This window comes from Lichenostomus cassidix, chromosome Z (genome assembly GCF_008360975.1).
Source record: "Lichenostomus cassidix isolate B80296 chromosome Z, HeHo_3.0, whole genome shotgun sequence".
NCBI classification, from domain to species: domain Eukaryota; kingdom Metazoa; phylum Chordata; class Aves; order Passeriformes; family Meliphagidae; genus Lichenostomus; species Lichenostomus cassidix.
The window spans coordinates 50,628,236-50,648,400 of NC_139511.1; the positions used below are offsets into that span (position 1 = coordinate 50,628,236).

Here is a 20,165-nt window from a genome sequence, read left to right on the forward strand (position 1 = left end):
TGCTGGTTATTTGAGGAGACGTCACTGTCCAGCTCCCGTGACTTTATGCTCCGCGCTAGTTTCACAATGAAGGGTAAGAGGCTCAGCGCACACGCTGACCTCCACGCCCTCATTCTGCGAGCCGCGCACGTCTCCCGGCGCTGCCGGCGCACTCTGCTGACCGGGCTGCGGGACGGGCGCGCTATCTCCACGCTGCCCGTGACGAGCCGCCAAGCCGAGCGCAGCTGAGTGCCGCCAGGGAGCGATCCCCCGTGGCGCTCCGCACAGCGACACCGCCTTGCCCGCCGCGTTAGGAGCCCCGGGGCGTTTCTGCGCGGGCTCTGGGTCACCTTCGGCCCGCGGCCCTCCCGCACGGCCCAACGCGGGCCTCGCCCCCGCCGCCACACCGCCGGAAGGCAAAGTGCTCCTCCTTCCCCCGCTACTTCACCTCCCTCCCGCGTTCCGCTCTCACGCCTCAACCTGACAGACCGGGCGGCAAAAAGCGCCTCTGCGGCCTGGTCCTCTCGTTTCTCCCACTCTTTTCCCCTCGCTAAGACAGCCTCAAAGCCCCCGGGGAGCGCAGAACGCCGTCTCTATGCCGGGAGGAACCAAAGCCGAGCGGGGGAGAGTTTCCAGCCGGAGCCGCTTCCCAAGAGGCCCGCCCTTTCCGCCGCGGAGGAGGCCGCGGGGCTGCCGCCATGGTGGGAGCTGCGGCGGCGGGATGCGGGAGCGGGACAGGGGACACGGGACACGGGACAGGGAGCCGGGGCGGCGGGATGCGGGAGCGGGACAGGGGACACGGGACAGGGAGCCGGGGCGGCGGGATGCGGGAGCGGGACAGGGGACACGGGACAGGGAGCCGGGGCGGCGGGATGCGAATGGCGGAGCAGGGCCGGGACGGGGAGGCTGCGGGCAGGCGGGCGGGCCCCGCAGTGAGGGTGCCGCCGTCGGGCCGCTGCCTCTCCGCGTGTGGCGGAGGCACCGTCCCCGCGTCCCGGGCGCCCGTGTGCTCTGACCGCGCTGCCTGTGTGCCCACAGCCGCAGAACGAGCACATCGAGCTCCACCGCAAGCGCTATGGCTACCGGCTGGACTACCACGAGAAGCGGAGGAAGAAGGAGGGCCGGGAGCCGCACGAGCGTTCCCGCAAGGCCAAGAAGATGATCGGGCTGAAGGCGAAGCTGTACCATAAGCAGCGGCATGCCGAGAAAATACAGATGAAGAAGACGTGAGTGTCTGCCTGATCTCGGATGCTTTCCCGTAATCCTGACGCTTGAAGGATGAGATAGTGATATTGTTACAAAAAGAGCTCGTTATTACTTGGGTTAGGTGTTGTAGTCTTAAATGGCACTCAGGCTGCTGGGGTAAGGGGGCTTTGCAGCAAACACCTTTCAGTCTTCCTCTCTTTTCAATGGCTGTTAACAGTTGCACTGCTGAAAGTAGTCCCTGAGAGAAGTGTTGATGAGCAGTAACAGTGACTAATATAATCATGACAAAAAAAAGGGAATGCATTTCCTTGGAGCGTTTCTGTCAGCTGCTTAGTGTAGCATGAGCAGCAGGCATTTTTTTAATGGTTAATAGAAAATACACAGTAGCATACACAGTATTTGAACAGAATATGAGGTATGTCTTCAGGTATAAATAACAGTGTCATGCATTGACAAAATGAAAGCATTTTTCTGTAGATGTTATATGTTGTCCAGAAATTTAAATCAAAGCTGTTAACAATCTCTTTAGTTGCTAATGAACTTCATACCTATCCACCGTGTTATTTTTGCTGGTTTCAATGAACTTCATACCTATCCACCATGTTGTTTTTGCTGGTTTCAAAGTGTAGTTATTTTCTTCTGCTGCTTTTAAAGGTAATTATTTACTAGTTTGTGAGTCTTTTCTTCCCCTCATTAAACAACTTCAAAATTAGCAAAATTTGGCCCCTTTTACAAACATGCATTTCTCACATATGTGAGCATTGCCGTCAAATCTCAGAAGAGGAGCTGAACGTTACTTTTTGTCAGCAGAGAGGAAGGCTACCATCTCTCAAAGTACTTGGCTGTATGCTTTAGGTCACTCAGAAATTCCTTGAAGAGGTGCATGTCTTGTGTTCTGGTCCTGGTAGGAAGTGACAAGATTAAATGAAATTAGTAGTTTACCTTGAAGATTATTTAGGATTATTCCTTAAACATAAATGCATAATTTTTTACAAATATCTCTTAGAAAAAAAACCTGAGCAGACACAGGCTAAGTTAAAAGGGTATGTCTGAAATAAGTCTTTCTTTATTGTCCTGCTAATATTGGTTTTCTTTCTTTGCAGCATTAAAATGCATGAGAAGAGAAACACAAAGCAGAAGAGTGATGAAAAAACACCCAAAGGAGCTGTACCAGCATACCTGCTGGACAGAGAGGGCCAGTCCCGGGCTAAGGTCCTCTCTAATATGATCAAACAAAAAAGGAAAGAAAAAGCAGTAAGTAAATGTATCACAGTTCAGATACCTACAGATACATGTGACAATGACCAATTTGTGTTGCTGATTCTCAGGTTACCTAACAGCCTACTGTTAGCAAACTGATTAAAACATGACAAGCAAAGACTAATTAAAACATGAAACCTTGAGCTGAACAGTTTAGGACAATGTGAGCATATGCAATATCTTAGTATTTGTAACTTTTAAGTGCTGATTAAAGTAAGTGGCTATGAGTTGCATAACAAGTATGGTTTGTGCTTTACAGAAATTTAATTTCATGTTTTGGTTTTTCCTGTTTCATTTAGCTATGTGACATGTAAAAATATTGACCCCTTTTTATTTTACCTTCCTTCCAGGGGAAGTGGGAGGTTCCTGTGCCAAAGGTTCGTGCACAAGGAGAAACAGAAGTTTTAAAAGTGATTCGTACAGGAAAGAGAAAGAAGAAGGCATGGAAGAGGATGGTTACAAAAGTTTGTTTTGTTGGAGATGGCTTTACTAGGAAGCCTCCTAAGTACGAGCGATTCATTCGACCAATGGTAATGTTTTTGAACCTTAAAGATCAATTAAGTAATAATTCTTTTCATTTCCTGCTTTGATTTTCTGTGGTGAGGAAACCTTGTATGATAATGCGCTTGATCTCTACTTATGTAGAACTTTCCTATTAGTTCCTTGCAAAAATACAAATTTCTAATAGCATGAGGGTGGGGAGATGCCTCTGCAGTCACAGTCTGTGTTGAAATATCTGCTTTCATTCCTGTAACTCAGGTGATCCCAGTCAGTTAAAGCTACGAGCTCTCAAATTAGTATGGGAAAACCTTTATCAAAGGTACTTTGAATAGCTTTAAAGTTGGAGGTGTCTTTTTCAGACTGCTATGATTCTTTCAGCTGCAGAAGCCCACTCTGTTCTGGGACTCCAGAACTTTCTCCTTCTGGCTTGAAGCACAGTCGTGACTGTATGCAGGGAAAAGCTGTGCATCCAGCCTGACCTTTACTTAGGCACCTGCAGGAACAGTGCCTGGCCTCTATCAGCCTGGCAGTGCACAGGAGAAAAAGCTGGATTCAGTCAGATAGTGTTGTTTTTATATAGATACCTGTTCCTGTTCCCTCACAGGAATCAGCAGTCCCTGTGCAGGCTGCCTGTTGGATTGCACTTTGCTACTAATTCGATGGTCTTACACAGCAGCCTTGGAAAAATGTTTATTGATGCAAAAAAATTTATCGTACATAATGGTAGAGTAACCTCTGCAAAGTGCAGGTCACTAGATAAAAAGTGTGATAGGAGATGGGCATTTCATATTTTGGCATACTTATGGCTTACTTTCTTCATGGAAGAGAAATTGTCCAAGGTAAAAAGTATTATTGTTGGGCTACTACTAAAAATTTGCATCCTGAAAATATACATGGAAGGCTTTATCTTGTCATTAGTCAGGTTTAAAATAAATCTGGCAATCTGTAGTAGGCAGATAGCATTCTATATTCTAAGTTGTTTCATTCTTCCCAGTCTCTCTAAACATGTAAAGCTGAGGACATAATTTTCAAAGTATTTTACTAGATCAGTTGTAAGAGCTTAAAACAAATGTTAACTCATTCTAACACTGTTTATGCAACAGGGCTTACGTTTCAAGAAGGCACATGTGACCCATCCTGAACTTAAAGCTACTTTTTGCCTACCTATCCTTGGTGTAAAAAAGAATCCATCATCTCCTTTGTATACACAACTGGGAGTAATTACCAAGGGTACCGTCATTGAGGTGAACGTGAGTGAGCTTGGCCTTGTGACGCAAGGGGGCAAAGTTATCTGGGGTAAGTAAGTTTTACTAGTTATACTGCAGAACTACTTTTTAAAGATTTTAATCTTAAGACCTCATCCTCTAGTCATTTATGCATTAAAAGTTAGGTTTGGGCTGTAGCAGAAGCAATAGCAACTCTAAAAATACAAACTTTAAGTGTTAATCTTAGGCTTTCCATTCACACCTCCAAAATGAAATTAGATGAAGTTCAGAACAAGGACTCAGCTGGCTTGCCTGTGTGTCACATTGAGCTCTGCCAGGAGTCTGTAAAGACTAACTATGTGAACTCTGAACAATCGTATTACATTTTTAGTGGAAGATCTATGTAGGAGCATCATAGACAGATTCTGCACCTGGGATAGAGCAGCCGTGGTTGTGGCTGGGGAATGAGATGCTAGAAAGCAGTGCTATGGGAAGGGATCTGGTCCCTACAGAAAGGGTTGTGGTCAATGGCAAGTTGAACATGAGTCAGCAGTGCCCTGGCAGACAGGAGGGCTGCCTGAGTTCTAGAAGGCATCAAGCACAGCATAGCCAGCTGGGAGAGAGAGGGGATTGTCCCACTCTGGTCTGCACTGGGGCTGCGTCCAGTGCTGGGGGCAGTTTTGGGTGCCACAATATAAGGATTTAAAGCTATTGGAGAGTGTCCAAAAAAAACAAGGGTGGTGAAGGGTCTGGAGGGAAAGCCTTAGGTCACTTGGTCTGTTCAGCCTGCAGAAGAGGAGGCTGAGGGGAGATCTCATTGTGGTCTCATTGCATCCTCACAAGGGGAAGTGGAAGGGTAGGTCCTGATCTCTTCACTCTCATGACCAGGGACAGGACTTGAGGTAATAGCATGAAACTGAGTCAGGGTAGGTTTAGGTTGGATGTCAGGAAAAAAGGTCATCACCCAGACTGTGTCTGAGCACTTGAACAGACTCCCCAGGGAAGTAGTCACAGCACCAGCCAGACAGAGTTCAAGAAGCCTTCAGACAACACTCTCAGGCACATAGAGTGATTCTTGGTGATGTCCTGTGCAGGGCCAAGAACTGGACTAAATGATACTGCTGCATCCCTTCCACCTCAGAATATTCTGTGATTCTGTGATCTTTGCAGGATCAGACTGACTTCATTTTACAGGGGTTCACTTGGACATTAGGAAACATAAGATTTTTTTTAATCTACTCCAAACTCTAAATGATCCATTTATAAAAAAGAGCTTGAATATAATGTGTTGAGAACATAAGTTTACAGCTCAGTTGAAGGTAGATTCAGATTTCAAAATGCATTTGAGTCCCTATTTTAGAGATTTGTTGATCGAACTTGCAAACATAGATCTAATCCATATACCCTACTTCAAGGTTTTGTACACATGTAATTCCCTTTTCTCCCTAGGGAAATACGCCCAGGTAACTAACAATCCAGAAAATGATGGCTGTATTAATGCAATTCTACTTGTTTAAATTGGATACCAAGCATTGGCTATTGACACCTACAAAGTAAGTGGACTTTACACAAATTTGCAAGATCTGTGGAACCTTCAACCATTCAAGAACAGCGACCCCACAAGTTGATGAAGAACTTCATCCAGAAACAACTGCTCACATTTTTATATTTATGTTCACTCAGCTGAACATTGCCCAAATAAAGAGATTTAATTTTTATGCTTTGCTCATCTTCTTGGTGTTTTTACAGTAGCAGTTTCCTTGCTTAGGTATGTTTTACCCAATTACAATTACATCACATTGCCAGTGATGAGAAATATAGCCACTGTCTCACATGATGTCCTGCTGTAATAAGTAAAGGTACAGAAGAGCATGCTGATCTGTACTCCTGGGAAAGCAGAACAACTGAAAGGCTGCAGCTGGAATCTTACTGTAGACTGAAATTAGAAATTAAGCACCAAGTTTGATACTTGGCCCTGCAGAATCATGGGCTTGGGAACATGTGAGCAGCAATGGGGGTGCGTGTTGCAAATGAGGGTTTGAGATGGCTTAAAAAATCACCAGCAAGGGCACCAGAAAGAAATAGATTTAATATTAAGCAACAGCACAACAAAATTTGGTGACAAGATTGACTCTCTTACTAGACAGTTAAGGCATACCAAGGAAGTGCAAGGCAACAAACCAAAAATCAAAATCCAGGAAATCAAAACAGAAATGAACTGAGAATGACCTAGGGTGGGTGTGTGTGTGTGTTCTTAGGTGCATGTGACAAAAGAATAAAAAGGGCAAGGGTAAAAAAGGAATATGGACAAAGTCTCAACAGCACTCAAAGTTCACAGTGCTTAAACTACACTCGTAACTTTAACTTACAACTTAACAATTTAAAAGGAATAACACTTAACAGCATTTAACCTAACTTAAAACTTAACTTAGCAAAAGAGTAACACTTGGCAGCATTTAGTTTAGCTTATGACTTTACCTTACTTACAGGCTTAACTTTGATATCTAAGGTACTTGAACATTGAAGAAAGCATTTCTCCCAGATTTGCCACAGCACATGCCCACATGTGCATACACAGACATAAAGAGTCAGTGCAATGTACCTGTGAAACATTTCCCTGCAAGGTAGTGAAATACTCAGTCCAGATGTTTTTGCATCTCCTCAGTGGGTGAAGGATAGGACCTTGAGGAGTGAGGTTATCAGCCCAGGACTCATCATTGGCTGTCCTCCAAGTACAGCAAACATGAGAGTTCACTGGCTCTGAGAGGCCCTGCTCAGAGGGAGGGTGCTGGTAGCAGGCACTGCGGCAAGAGCTGCTCAGGAGAGCTTCAAGGGTCTCATTTTGGACTGCTGTTTATAGGGTCACAAGACAGTGGGCTGTTGTCAGAACAGTGCTTCATCCTGGCCCCAGTCTGTGTTGGTGCTTCTTTGAAAGTGTGAGAACAAAGAAGTTACGCCATTCAGGCAAGCATATCATTTTTCAAGGCTGTTCATTATGAAAAAGGAGCTTATTAGCAGCTGACCCTGGGGATGCAGTCTCTGTGGTACTATCAAGAGGAGCTGAGCTCAGGTGCTGTTAGCCACGGTGGAGCCTTAAAAGCATTTCTCGGATCACAGTGCAGCCTGGAAAAGGCCTTTCGCCACCACAGTGTGGGGTGAAAGATAACCAGAAGGGCAGCTACTCTCCACTTACCTCACGTCTTTCTCCCCTTTGTTTCCACAACTGCACTACTGGAAAAAAAACCCAAAAAAACCAAGAGAACAGTTTCAGAAGTTTAAATGTATGAATTGTAAAGGGCTTAAAGATGTGAAATTTGAAAATGGTGTGACAGCCCTTATACTAAAACTATTTGTAGCAATATATTTAGCTTGCATTCTTGAAATAAAAGAATCAAAATTCTTAACTGGAAGCTTTCAGCAATGCTGTATATAACTGCATGGGTAATCCTCCAGTCATAAATTTAGTGGTAAACAGAAGTATTTTATCAGTCTAAATAACCACACTCACCATTTTATATTCTTACTCTTAAACAGTACTTGATTTCTAGCCAAGGAGCTTTTAGCACAGATTACAAGTCAAATCTTTATAAACCTTGTTTGTGCAGACACTACTATCCTTCAACACTACTTGTAAGAGAAAAATTTTCAAATGAAACTCAGTCAGAATGTTAACAGGTTTGGGTTTCTTTGCATTAATAAAGGTTTTAGGCTACACATGCAGAAAGCAGGTTGAGTGGCAGGTAAGAGTAGTTAGGTTGGAGGGAACCTCTCGAGATTATGTAGTGCATGCCCCCCAGTCAAGGCAGTCACCTACAGCAGGTTTTGACTATATCCAAGGGTGGAGATTGCATCACCTCTCTGAGCAACCTGATCCAGCATTTGACCACTTTTAACTGGCTTTTGTTTAAACAGAATTTCCTGTGTTCCAGTTTGTGCCTGACTGGGCATCACTGAGTCTTAATCCATCTTTATATCCTGCAGTGATGCATGGCCCCTGCCTCCTTCTCAGGCTGCTCTGGGATCTCATTAGGTTTTTGCCTTGATTAATGGCTCCTGCACAGTTAAGCTCCCCTTGAGCTTACCAGAAATACTCCATAAACAGGAACTTCTGATATCTAACCAAGGAAGGACATGAGAGATAATCAGCCATCCCCAACAGTCTTTGAATATTACTTACCTGAACCATAGCCAGTGTGGAGCAGTATCATTATTACTGGACTTTGGCAGGATTCTGGTAATTACTTACAGCCAGGATGAAGATTAACTGATGTCTAAAGTCAATCATCTTGCAAATCTATAAACAGTGGTCCTAAGTGAGGCCCTTTTAACCCTCCTGTGCACAGCAGGCTCCTCTAAGTGGAACAGTTCCCAGAGGTCACCAACTCAAAAGCTCACTATCTATAGATACAGATACACACACACACATCTATGAATTGATTTAAACAGCCTGTAGCAAGGACAGTATGTGTTGCCATCTCAGATATACAATTAAGCCATTGTTGAGTAAATCCTGTTGATCACTTAATATTGTTAAACTAGTCAATGATTAAGTGCTGCCACATCCTTTACACATAAACCATTGACAAAGTCTAGAACTAAGACTGGACTCAGTCACACTCTATCAGGAGTTTGGAAAGCTGTGGCATCCCAACCATAAGGAGAAGAGAGTACTAAAGATTCCTAGGTGCTTGGAATGACAAAGTCAGAAGGTCCTCAAAATTCCATACTTGGCATGGAAATTGGTATGTTAGTCCTGGAGCTACTAGTGTAAGCACATACAAGTGGCTTTTGGATAAAGGGTAGGGTGAAAAGGAAGAGTGAGAGATGAATGAGGCAAGGAGCACAAGCGTGGATCCAGCTGATGGGGTGTCCAGGTCCTGGCATGCATGTGTACCCAGGCTTCACGGGGGTGCCTCAACCCCATTCCTGTGCTCTGCTCTGTTCTGTGTTGTGCATTATTTCCAGGAGCCAGAATGAGAATGTTTGTCCTGGAAAAGTGCTGCTCTACCTCTGCATGAGCCCATCTCAAGTCAAGTCCTCTTTCTCAATGTGTAATTATCAATAAAACTTATCTTCTATGCTTCTACAAAAGTAAGGGGGTCCTCCCTGAACCTCATGACTCAGCAGAAGATCTCCTGCTACATCCCTAAATAATTTTACATTGATCCCAATTCAATTCTTCTTTGTATGCTTCAACTCTCTAGTAAGTAACACAGTGAATCTTGCCATCAAACTTTTTTTAAGTCATGCTTTTTCAAGTTTATACTAAACTTGCTTTTGCTAATACCTTTGACATTGATTCTTTAAGCAACCTAAACTCGTGACATACACTCCCCTTCCACCAGGTACGTGTACACTGGGCGAAGACCCTCTTGAGCTTTCTCTTCTCCAGGGAGAACAATTGCAGCTGCAGCCTGTTCTATCACAGATGCTTCTCCAGTCATGTTTCAGGTCTGCAATTCTGGCTAGGAAGTCAAGCTTGCTGCTTTTTTACCATCTTTGTAACTTCTCTTACATGATCTGACAGAGGCAGTAACTGTAACCACAAAGTCTGCAGCTGTTACAAACTATTTCATTAGTTTAACACATTGCCCTAGTCTAGACTTAATAATTTATTAAGTAATTCATTTTACTTTGTTTTAGTGACAGGTGATTTGAAAGTAAGAGAGGGTTACAAGACAGTAAGTTATTTGCTTGGAGAGAGGGCATTTTGTCAGAACAGATAAACCTCCATTTATTCTTATGAAGCAAAGCTCTTGTTGCTTTAGTCTTTATTGGACATTACAACATGAAGAGAATAATTTCCTCGAGCTATCCTGAAAAACTTTACTACATTGAGTGCTATAAATACATTACTTGTTGGCTGAATAACACAACTGCACTTTAGACATTTTAATGTACCACACTGTAGGGGAGTACATTACAGCATTTCCAGTTGGCTAGTCTATAGCAAACTACATTAATAACTACTAAGTTTACATCACCTTGTATACATGATACAAATAGCAGAATGCATGCAGTAACATTCAGAAGAGCCTATTCTGCAGCTTTTTTCTTTTAATAAAATCAGATGTATAAGCTAAAGAAAATTATTTTAATCAGTAAAAGATTTTTTAATTAATACTTTTTAATTTTGTTAAACTACTTCATAGAAGGCAGGTTGTAAAATTATAGTCCCAGTGAATTGAACCACTTTAAAATGTGCTTCCTAGATAGCAGAAAGAACTCAAATACTAAAAACCAAGCAAAAAATAATCACAAAAGTTTATTACTACTTCAAAACATTTCAAAAGCAGCCAAGACAGTACTAAAAACAAGGAAAAATTAACACAGTAACAAGACTAAGGTACAATACTATGCAATAGCAATACATCTTTCATAAGATTTATAAACAGGGTATCACTAGTTTAGAAAACATTTAACACCACATTTGTGAAAATAAGTTTAGAAGTGTATCCCCATAGTAATATTTTAGAACAGTCACTTAAAAGCAAGGAAGCTGAAATTTAGGCCTATTTGTTGCTAATGGTGTCAATGACATTGTAAATGATCAGTTTGCTTACTGACATCTACAGATGAAATGGTACAAAAAAGCAGCAAGGTCAGACATAATTTGAAATGAGTTACAACACTTTTGAAATAAGATGTACACGCTTTCATGCGAAGGGCTATGAAGCAGGAGAACAGCAAACAAGAATTCTGCATTAAATTAAATTAAAACTGACCAAGAGAGAATGTGGGAGAAGCAGTACAAGACAGACATCTGAACAAATATTGGATTCAAGTACAAAACCATTTACCATTTAAGTGCAAGGCTGAAGTCACAAATTAATGTTCTTTATACTCTATTCCTAGACTAAATAAAGCTCAAAAATAATACTGCTTGCTTTCACTGTACACACATAGTTCCACAGCATGTTGTAATAACATTTGGTACAAACTTGTATAAAGTTGATGTTTTAATCATTCGTTGCTGGTGCAATAGGATCTTAAAAATTATTTAAGAGTTTGATGTTAGTAAGACCGTTAATAGTCCCCAAGGTAAAACACTCCAGTCAATATAGTTGTCAAACACATTCCATTATATAACAGAATGAACAAGTATTGAACTACTATTCCAGTGGGACAATCAGTACAGCAATAAACCTATTACTTTAAGTCAGTATTTTGATTTTGCTACTCCACTTTTACTGGAGGAAGATTGATGCCAAAGAAGTTGTTACAGAAATAAAACATGTCCTTTGGTTCAAAGTACTGCTGCAATCACTGTTAGAACAGCATCCATTTTTCAAGACTGTACTGGTTGTTGGAATTGCTAATTGCACCACAACTGCCCACATTCTGTTTGTAAAAGTCTAGCCATCAGCTATTATCACAGGTACCCCAGATTTATAGAGGTATCTACTCAAAGATATACTTTAAACCTGTGAATTTAAGTTCAGTATTTAAAACTGACTCACTGAAATTAGATCAGAAATCTGATTGTTCTCAATAGAAATCAAGATTATCCGAATACCATGCTCTTATAATATTTATGTATTTACCCTCCAAATGTCTCAAAATAAATATACTAACTGACATTGTTCCAATTTAGTCATGAAAAGTAAAAGCCAGGTGAAATTACCTTCTCATGAACAGTTTTCCAACCTCACAGGAAATATAAGTGATGAAAATATGTATCAAAAATCCATCTAGAAGTCATTGGAATTACTAGGGCTCATAAGCAAAAGAATCCTTAACTTTGACAAATTGGATACATTTGTACCAATTGAAGGACTCAGAAGATTGATCTTTAGTAAAGCTTGCCCTAAAAATGAAAGATGAGTTGCAGTATACTCTATACAACCACTCTATTTTAGGCCAACAGTCCCCAAAAATCCCCAATTCTTGGCAATGCAATAGATGTGTTTTCTAGCCACGGTTTGGTTTTTTTTAATAATTAATCTCAGCAGTAAAAGAGAAGCCATACAGAAGATAACAGAAGTTTTGTCTTATATGCTTTATATAAAAAGTTTTATGAGTTTTAGAAACGCTTACACACAATCAGGACAGATCTTGAATACTTATGAGTCATGGGGCTCTTAAAGAGTATATGTATGTATGTTGTCAAGATACTATAATTACATGCAATAGTTCAAGAAATCCAGATTTAACTCAGTCATCTCACACCCCCTGAATCTTAATTTTAGGTAATTTAATATTTAATTTAACATTTTTTTAATAATGCCTTTTTTTTTCTCTTAACAGATTAAAAAGGAGTGTGGTACTTCATCAGCTGAAAAAAATAGTATGAATGTATCTTATATAGTTAAAATATCTTATAAATAGAGTTAAACTGTATAAGCATAAAAATCCAAACCCGGATTCTTACATTATCTTCATAAAGGGATAAAAGACAGCACTGCAACTATTCCAGTGAACCTTGTACCTCTGTTTTTAAGACACTATGAAAGAGTAGTTCACTTATTTTGAAAATGGCATATACAGGACAAAACATGCTGTGATTTCCTGGTTTTAGCATCAGTGTTCTTTTATTTCTGAGTTTTTAACCCGTTATGAAAGGAGCTGCATTTGTTGGAAAGAAACATAGCAAACTAAGGAGTAACACAGGTATGTGTGACAAGTTAAATACATGGTTTGCCAAGAGAACCTCAGAAAGGAAATAAGCATGAAAAGTCTGGTTTTATTCCTGTCTGCATACAGCAAAGTTTGGTTGCTGCTTTTAAGAAAGGTCGTGAACTGGGATGCTATCACCCCAGGCATTACACTCAAGTTAGACAATAAAAGTGGGAATCAGAAGTATTTGCAAAGTATCACCTGCTAGCTCCTAAAGGCATAGAAGTTTGGCAAACAAGCATCTGCTGAAGTATCCATTAATGTTCACACAAATGAATACCACAACCACCTGAAATGCCAGTGCTCACAGGAGTCATACACCTGGAAGACAACATTTTAATAATTACTCCACAGCACCAGCCAAGTATTTGGAAAACACAAAGAACCACTTCCATTCAGACCAAAACAAGATCAAGAGTTGTCATATCCTTTTCCTGTAATGCAACAAGTAATCAACTATCCACTCAACACATGTAAGTAGTCAGGAAGGCAGTTCAAATGATTCCAGATGGAGGCTACATTCCCTACACTCTGGAATAATTTAGGTTTACCATATGCTTTGGAAGCTACAAATAGTTTACTGCGTAGGCATCTCTTAATCCTTGTGCAATAAATCCATTATCAGAAAGTGCTATGGCAGATACTGCACTGCGTCCTACCGACTCAGCTGTTGTAGTGATTCTTATGCAAGACAAGTGCTACTCATGTTGCATTGATCTACTGAGCTACACCTTCTTGTACATTTTGAGACCTAGAATGAAGGATCTTACACTCTTTTAATCTCTTAAACCTGTGAGAAGGGAACAAGAAGCTATGAAGGATTTTTCTTGTTCTGCTTTTCTCCACAGTAGAGAACACAGTCACTTAAAAAAATTATTTCTAGAGTGATGTCCAGTGACAGGAAAGTCTATAGAAGTAAAAAGGATCCTGACAGGGCCAAGATTTCACACTGCATTTTTCTTCCATGACTGCTACCTCAAATACACAAACTGTTCCCTTTTATAGCCCAACTGTATTTATTTAGCATATATCCTCTATGAAGGGAGGAGACTGGCTATTTACTTTCATACTATGAAGAAGTTCAATTTCTACTGGTTAGAAAAAAACAAAACCAAACCAAAATTTGAGGAAAGGTGATGAACCCAAGAAGAAATCCAACCCAGAATTTTAAACACGTGTGTCCTGTGCCAGATATGGTGCAGTTACACCCTAATGTTTTACACAAAATAACCTTCTTATAAATAGATGAATTATCAATATTTCATTTTTAAGCTGGCTTTCCTTTTTTCTTGGGTGGACCTTTGTAGCCTTTGGCCTTTCTTCGCAAGTTTCTCCGATCTACAATGGGTACCTCTATTTCTGCTTCCTCAGAGCTGCTGTCAGCAGCCCGCTCTGCCACTGTCTGCGTGTACTGATCCGCCTGCTCTGTAGACTCTTCTGAGGGTTCTTCCAGCTGGGTCTTCTGTGCTTCCTGTCCAGAAGGCTGCTGAAAAGAAATACCCTCAAGTTCAACCATTACCAAAGAGCTCTCACTCAAGGCAGCAGGAGCCTCCTGCGAATTGTGCCCTGCTTCCTCATTTTGATCTTCCAATGACGAAGGTAAGTTTTCAGAAACAGATTCTTCTGCTGCTTCATTTACCACAGAGTTGGGCAGGCCATTGTCAGAAGGTTCTTCCTTTGATGCAGAAGCAGCTGTATTTTCAGTGCTGGTCTTTTCAGATTCTTGCTGTTCTTCAATGCCCTCCTTCTCTACTGATGTAACTTCTTCAGTCAGCATTTCTGAATCATTTTCATTTAAAACCTATGGGTAGAGAGTGCCAAAACAACCAAAAGCACAATTAGTTGAAGATACAAGACACTGAACAACTATTGTCCCTAGCTAGCAACATCAGAGGATACCTTGGTATTCAGCAGTTTTTAATTCTATTTACATAACGTGACAAAACAGTCCTTTCCTCCTTTTTGCACAAGACTGTTTTGTGACCTGCATTTGATATCCAGAGCTGCTCTCTGAATTTCAAATTATTCAAGAGTATTCAGGTACAGAAAAAGCATTGTGATATTTATCCCAAGGAAAAGGAAGTTTTTTAGACAAACACAATTATAGTTTTGCTAGCATATAATAATCTGCTTTTGCACTATAAACAAAAAACCAGCAAAACCTGTGTTCTAAAAGCAAAGGCATTTTAGCAGTAGTTAATTACTTGCACACCTCATCAAGCAAGAATTGCTAGACAAAATAAGGACGTGGCTTTTCACTCATACCCAACTAGTATTTTAGTGAGAAAGAGCAGTTTCATGACTGTCAAGGCAAACTGTAGCAAATATATCTTTCTTTTGGGTATCACATGATGTAGGTCCCACTTCTGCACATTGAAACAGAAATGCTAGTTTATTCTCTTTGTGGATTTGCATCACCTCACCTAATAATTGCTACTCCCAACAGTTTCATGCAATGCTAGGAGCTACTTTCTATCTGTAACTTAACAAAAGAAAAAACCTGCAAGATACATACACTTTGAAGTAAAAATGACTTCACATTTTGTTTCGGTACTCTCACCTTCTCTGTTTCAGTGTCTTCTGGAGGTTTTGCTGGAGCCTCAAGGATTAATGGATCAAACAGCGTTACAGGCTCTTTTCCTTGATTCTCAGACAGCAATTTTGATTCGCCACTTGGAACTTCATTTTCTGTTTCCCCTTCAGCCATGAGTGAGGTCTTACCAGTTTCTTCTGCTACCTCACCATTAAGAGGTTCTGATGGCATTTCCTACAAAAATAAACCACATTCGTAAATCAAGATTATGCTCAGCAATTGCTCCCCAGCACTAATGGGTGTGTACTCATGATCTAAACTTGCAGATCAATATGAGAAGCAGATCTCAGATATCTAGAATTGCATACTGAGAAGGCAGGATTTAATGCAGATGAGCTAATTTAACGAGAGTATTAGTTTGTTGTTCTCACCTGCACTAAATTTCTTACCATAGCTTACACTGTTACGAGCCAAGTAAAGAAGTTTTTATGCATCTCACATGCATACATGCTGCAGTCATTCCTTGAACCCAACATAGTGTAAGATCCACCTTCTCATCCATCAGTAAGAACATAAAATCCTGAAGGCATTGTTAGGCACAAAAAATATTCAGAAACTTAAATTCACGTTGTTAACAAGGTGAAGATAAAAGCTGGATTTAAACTTGATGTTTAAATCCAACTGGCAAATTTTAAGTGGAGAAGTAAAAAGAGCCAATAGAAGTCACTGAAGCATACTAGCTATTGACTTCTTCAAATAAACTTTTTTTTTTTAAATTAGAGATACTAGGTCAGATCTTGACGTTATTCCAGTTCTCTGGGATATCTTGTTAGGGGAAATCAAGGAGAGAAAATTAGGATGGTAAACAAGCTAGAAATTCACCTTACTGAAGATCCTATAAACTCTATTGTTCAAAATAAGTACAGTTAAATATTCTCTGAAACTAATTCTATAGCAGCCTTAGCTTTTCAGATACACTTCTTAATGAAGCACTGGTGCGAAAAATCAGAGTTGAGTCACATGGATCAAGGTAGCAAGGACCATATTTAACAGAAACTGTAGTTGCATTCCAAACTTATTTGCTGTTGCTATCCCATCCAGCTCACCTCCATCTCACTTTGCTTCTCAGAGGGTGATACTTGCATCTCCGTTTCTAATTCAGACTGGCCCTCATTTTCAACAATTACTTCCTCATCCTTCTCAACAGCATCCACTTCAGGCATTTCTTCTAAGTCTTCAGAGCCTTCAGAAATACGGGGAAGAAGTCCCAGCCTGTAGCAGGTATTAAGATATATCTTACAATCTTTTAGACTAGTACGTAACTTTGGTGGTATCAGCAGAGAAATTCTTCTGTGACCAACTATAAAGTACTGTATTGCATGCTTTCCATAGGAAATGAGAACCAAGAAAACGAAATGCATCTAAAAATGGCTAATTCCTCAATAGAGAAAAAAAATATCAACTAGGAAAATTGCTTTCACAACTATAAAATTGTATCTGTCTCACTTCCATTTGAAATTATGGAGAAAGCAACTATATTTGTAAAATCATTGAAAATATAGATATTACAAAGACCATGACTAGAAAATAATTCAAGGCAATAAACACATCATGGGTGAAGAAGTTGCCAACAGCTAGAGATTACATTAGCAAATAGCTGAAGATGAAGTGCTGATGCACCTACAGGGTAATAACAGTAACTCAAACATTCAATTTTCCTTTGAGATTATTAAGTTCAGATGAACTGAAACTATTACATACAAACAAAGAAAAAAGTACATGCAATAGATTTGCAAGAGTCTGCTTTGTGATCTCATAGTAAAGACAGCACTGGAGGGTTTTATCCTACATTCCAGTCTTGAGATGAAGACACTCCATAGGAAAGTCCACAACCAAAAATCCTGTTTCATTTGTTCATGTGCATGGAAGGAAAGAACCGAGCTGATATTCTATTCTTTTGCTTCATTTTCGCCTTCCTCTTGGCTCTGCTTAAAAGCACCATGTAACACATCTTGTGTAACAGGAGCACCTCATTGGTTTAATTTTGCAAGGCCCAAAATTTGACTTTCAGTATCAGGCTAGTGCTCTCACATACCAACTAGCCAATTATTAGTAGTAATAGGGTAAAGCATTTCTTAAGCTGTGGCAGCATCAAACTGTGCCATTTAGCCTGTTTGAACTAGCTTAGGGCAGTACACTGACACTGCAGCACAGCAATACAGTATGTGTAGCTCCAGAGAGCAATTTAAATACAAAAATTAGGCTGTACCTAGCTAGAGGCCTCAGCTTCAGACAGAAAACCCCACAGTTAATTCTGTTTAAAGAAACCTAATGGAACAAGTTTGAGTGATTTCCTAGAAAATCAAGTTATCTTCAGTTTGTCAAAAGAGGCTTTGGGGGATGAAGTGGGTATCTTTGGAAGAGAACAAGAGGGAGAGGGGTGGCACAGTGTGTCTATGAGGGAGGAAGGGGCTATTTATTTACATAAAATAGGCACTCTGACTGGAAGCCAGTACAAATTATTACTCCAAGCCCTGACCTGTGGGAACTATTACAGCACACAAGTCATACTACTCTTCACATCCACATCTGATGATCGTTACACAGGATACCAACACTTAAATTGGAAATTTTTGGTGGTTTTTTTAGGGTGTTAGATCAGATATGATGGTTTGAAACACTGTTTGAGCAAAGGACTTTACTTTGAAGACATATGGCTCCCTACAACTCTTGTTATTAGCTGACAAACAGTAACCAACTCCCAGACTGAACAGGTAGACCATATTTTACTACAATATGTCAACCGTAACAAGAAGTCAGGAAGGGACACCTCCTTGAAGACAACACAGAACATTATGCATACAAGTCCAAAAGTATTATCTCAAGAAACTATGAAGAAACTATGCTGTGAATACAGATATTTTTATCACTGTACACATTCAGTTACAACAGGACACTCCCAGCCCTCCTACTATTTTCCTACTATTATTTCTAGTATCTACTGAGCTTTCACAGGTACTACATTTTGGTGCCACCACTCCTCAGATGATGTCTCACTTTTCTTTCTTTCTTGCATCAGACTTTTGTTTTAGTAATTTTTAAATCAAGCAAGTAAAGTAGGAAGAAAGGAGAAGAAATTCCAGTTGTGCACTGTGAGACTGATGTAGTCACATTTTGTGACTGCCCAAGCAACAAACTAGGAAATCAGTAAAAATGGGCTCCTGATACCTGCTTTTGGGCACGTGAAGAGCACTTTTCTCATTTCTTTGGAAAGTTTGAAGTCCAGGTGCCAGTCTATTTTTATTTATCCTCTGACGTTTTAAATGACTGCTTCGTGTCCAGATGGGAACATGAGTTGCGTTAGGGTCTTAGAATAACACCAAAAAAGGAAAAAACAAAATAAATTCAAGTGAATAATTTCAGTCTAAGACCTAGATATAACCTCTCCACCCAAAATAGTTCATGTAAGAAATCGAGTGCCACTAAAACAGCATTTCATTGTGGTACTTTTCTTCTGAAAAGTATCTTTACCAAGACTCATAACAATTTTATCTGAATTCCTCTAAAAGGTTTAAGTTGAGCCTTAGCACCTTAGAGGAAAGCATGTTTTTATACATTTTACAGGTGAATGCAGTAAAATGGAAAGCTGTAAAATAGTATGCAAAACTAGTGATCTACAGTAATTGTAATACTGATAATCAAGGTTCTTTTTACCTGCAGATGTGCTTGCACGGACATCTGTGGATTCTTTACGTTTTTGAGAGTCAGCCTGTGAAGCAAAACCAAAGTTAATGTTATTCTAAAATTTTCTGAATTTACTAAAATATCCTCATTGTCCTACTTATGCTTGCATCTTTCTAAAGCACTATTTCATAGTAATGATCCTATAAAACAGCAACTACAATAATTCATAATTTATATCTAGGTCTTCTGTCTCAACAAATTTTTTTTTATTTTCTTTATGTCATGGGTGACTAACTTTTCTGTGTTTTACTTCTGGCCTCAACATAAAAGATAAAGTTTTAAAGACCTGTCACTATAAATGATACTACCAAGTTTTTTTCCTAAGAATTCTGTTTATAGTAAGGGTCCACATAATTAAAGGAGCCTTTTTCTGTTTTGTTTCCCATTTCTTTATAAACCCAAGGGACTACACAACAGTGGCTAGCAAAATTTAACCTTTAGAGTCTTATTTTTACAGTCTTATTTTTATACTTGCATCCAGCTCTACAGTTTTATTTTTATCATGACATGCAACAGAATATGGCAACCCACGTGAAAAATGAGAAAAAACAGAACTTGGTGATTCAGCACTAATGCAGCTTACATGCACAGTCAGCACAAGAGGCTGCTTAGGTCCCTCTCCCTAGAGTTCTTTTGTCTTCTGTTCTTCTGCACCATCCCAATACCTTAATTTTTTTCTGCAAATCAGCTGAGGATTCAGCACTTGATACACTAAAGTGAGTACAAGCTGTACCCATTAAAATAAAGTTATATACATTGCTCTTTCTTAGCTGCTAGAAGTAATCTGGAATGGCAACAATCAGCATGCCAGTCCACTTTTCCAGTCTCATTTCCAACACCATGGAAGAAGGCCATCAAATGGTGGCCATGTCTACATACTGCTATTTGAAGTAGTTTCCAGTGAGTTTTAAATACATAATATGTAGACTAAATACAAATTATTCTAGAATCAAAACACACAAAATAGGGAGCACTAAGTGAAAGGTGAAAATTAAAACTGGGGAATGTTTTTTAATGATTCAGGGGATGGTGGGGTATTGTATTTTCTTAGGTGGTCCAACAATTTTCAAACCATCACAGAACTGTTTATAGATACTGCAGGTGCCAATTATAGAGCTGGC

The 20,165-nt window shown here is 40.1% G+C and overlaps 2 protein-coding genes across 2 annotated transcripts in view; one reads left to right on the forward strand and one right to left on the reverse strand.

Annotated features, from left to right (window-relative positions):
- Positions 1–541: 541 nt before the first annotated feature.
- NSA2 (NSA2 ribosome biogenesis factor) lies at positions 542–5,869 on the forward strand. Its single transcript, XM_085042862.1, has 6 exons — positions 542–680; positions 1,018–1,205; positions 2,289–2,439; positions 2,796–2,975; positions 4,050–4,242; positions 5,601–5,869. Exons 1-6 carry the CDS (start codon positions 678–680, stop codon positions 5,666–5,668), a joined length of 783 nt encoding a protein of 260 aa, XP_084898988.1. The 5' UTR covers positions 542–677; the 3' UTR covers positions 5,669–5,869.
- A 6,500-nt stretch (positions 5,870–12,369) lies between these two features.
- Positions 12,370–20,165, reverse strand: part of FAM169A (family with sequence similarity 169 member A) — a 36,175-nt gene continuing 28,379 nt past the window's right edge. The window contains exons 9-13 of the mRNA XM_085042303.1: positions 19,015–19,069; positions 18,529–18,667; positions 16,407–16,572; positions 15,328–15,534; positions 12,370–14,568 (exon numbers count right to left, since the gene is read on the reverse strand). Of these exons, the coding sequence (XP_084898429.1) occupies positions 14,035–14,568; positions 15,328–15,534; positions 16,407–16,572; positions 18,529–18,667; positions 19,015–19,069 (1,101 nt within the window). The 3' untranslated portion in view covers positions 12,370–14,034. The remainder of the gene's footprint in view (positions 14,569–15,327; positions 15,535–16,406; positions 16,573–18,528; positions 18,668–19,014; positions 19,070–20,165) is intronic.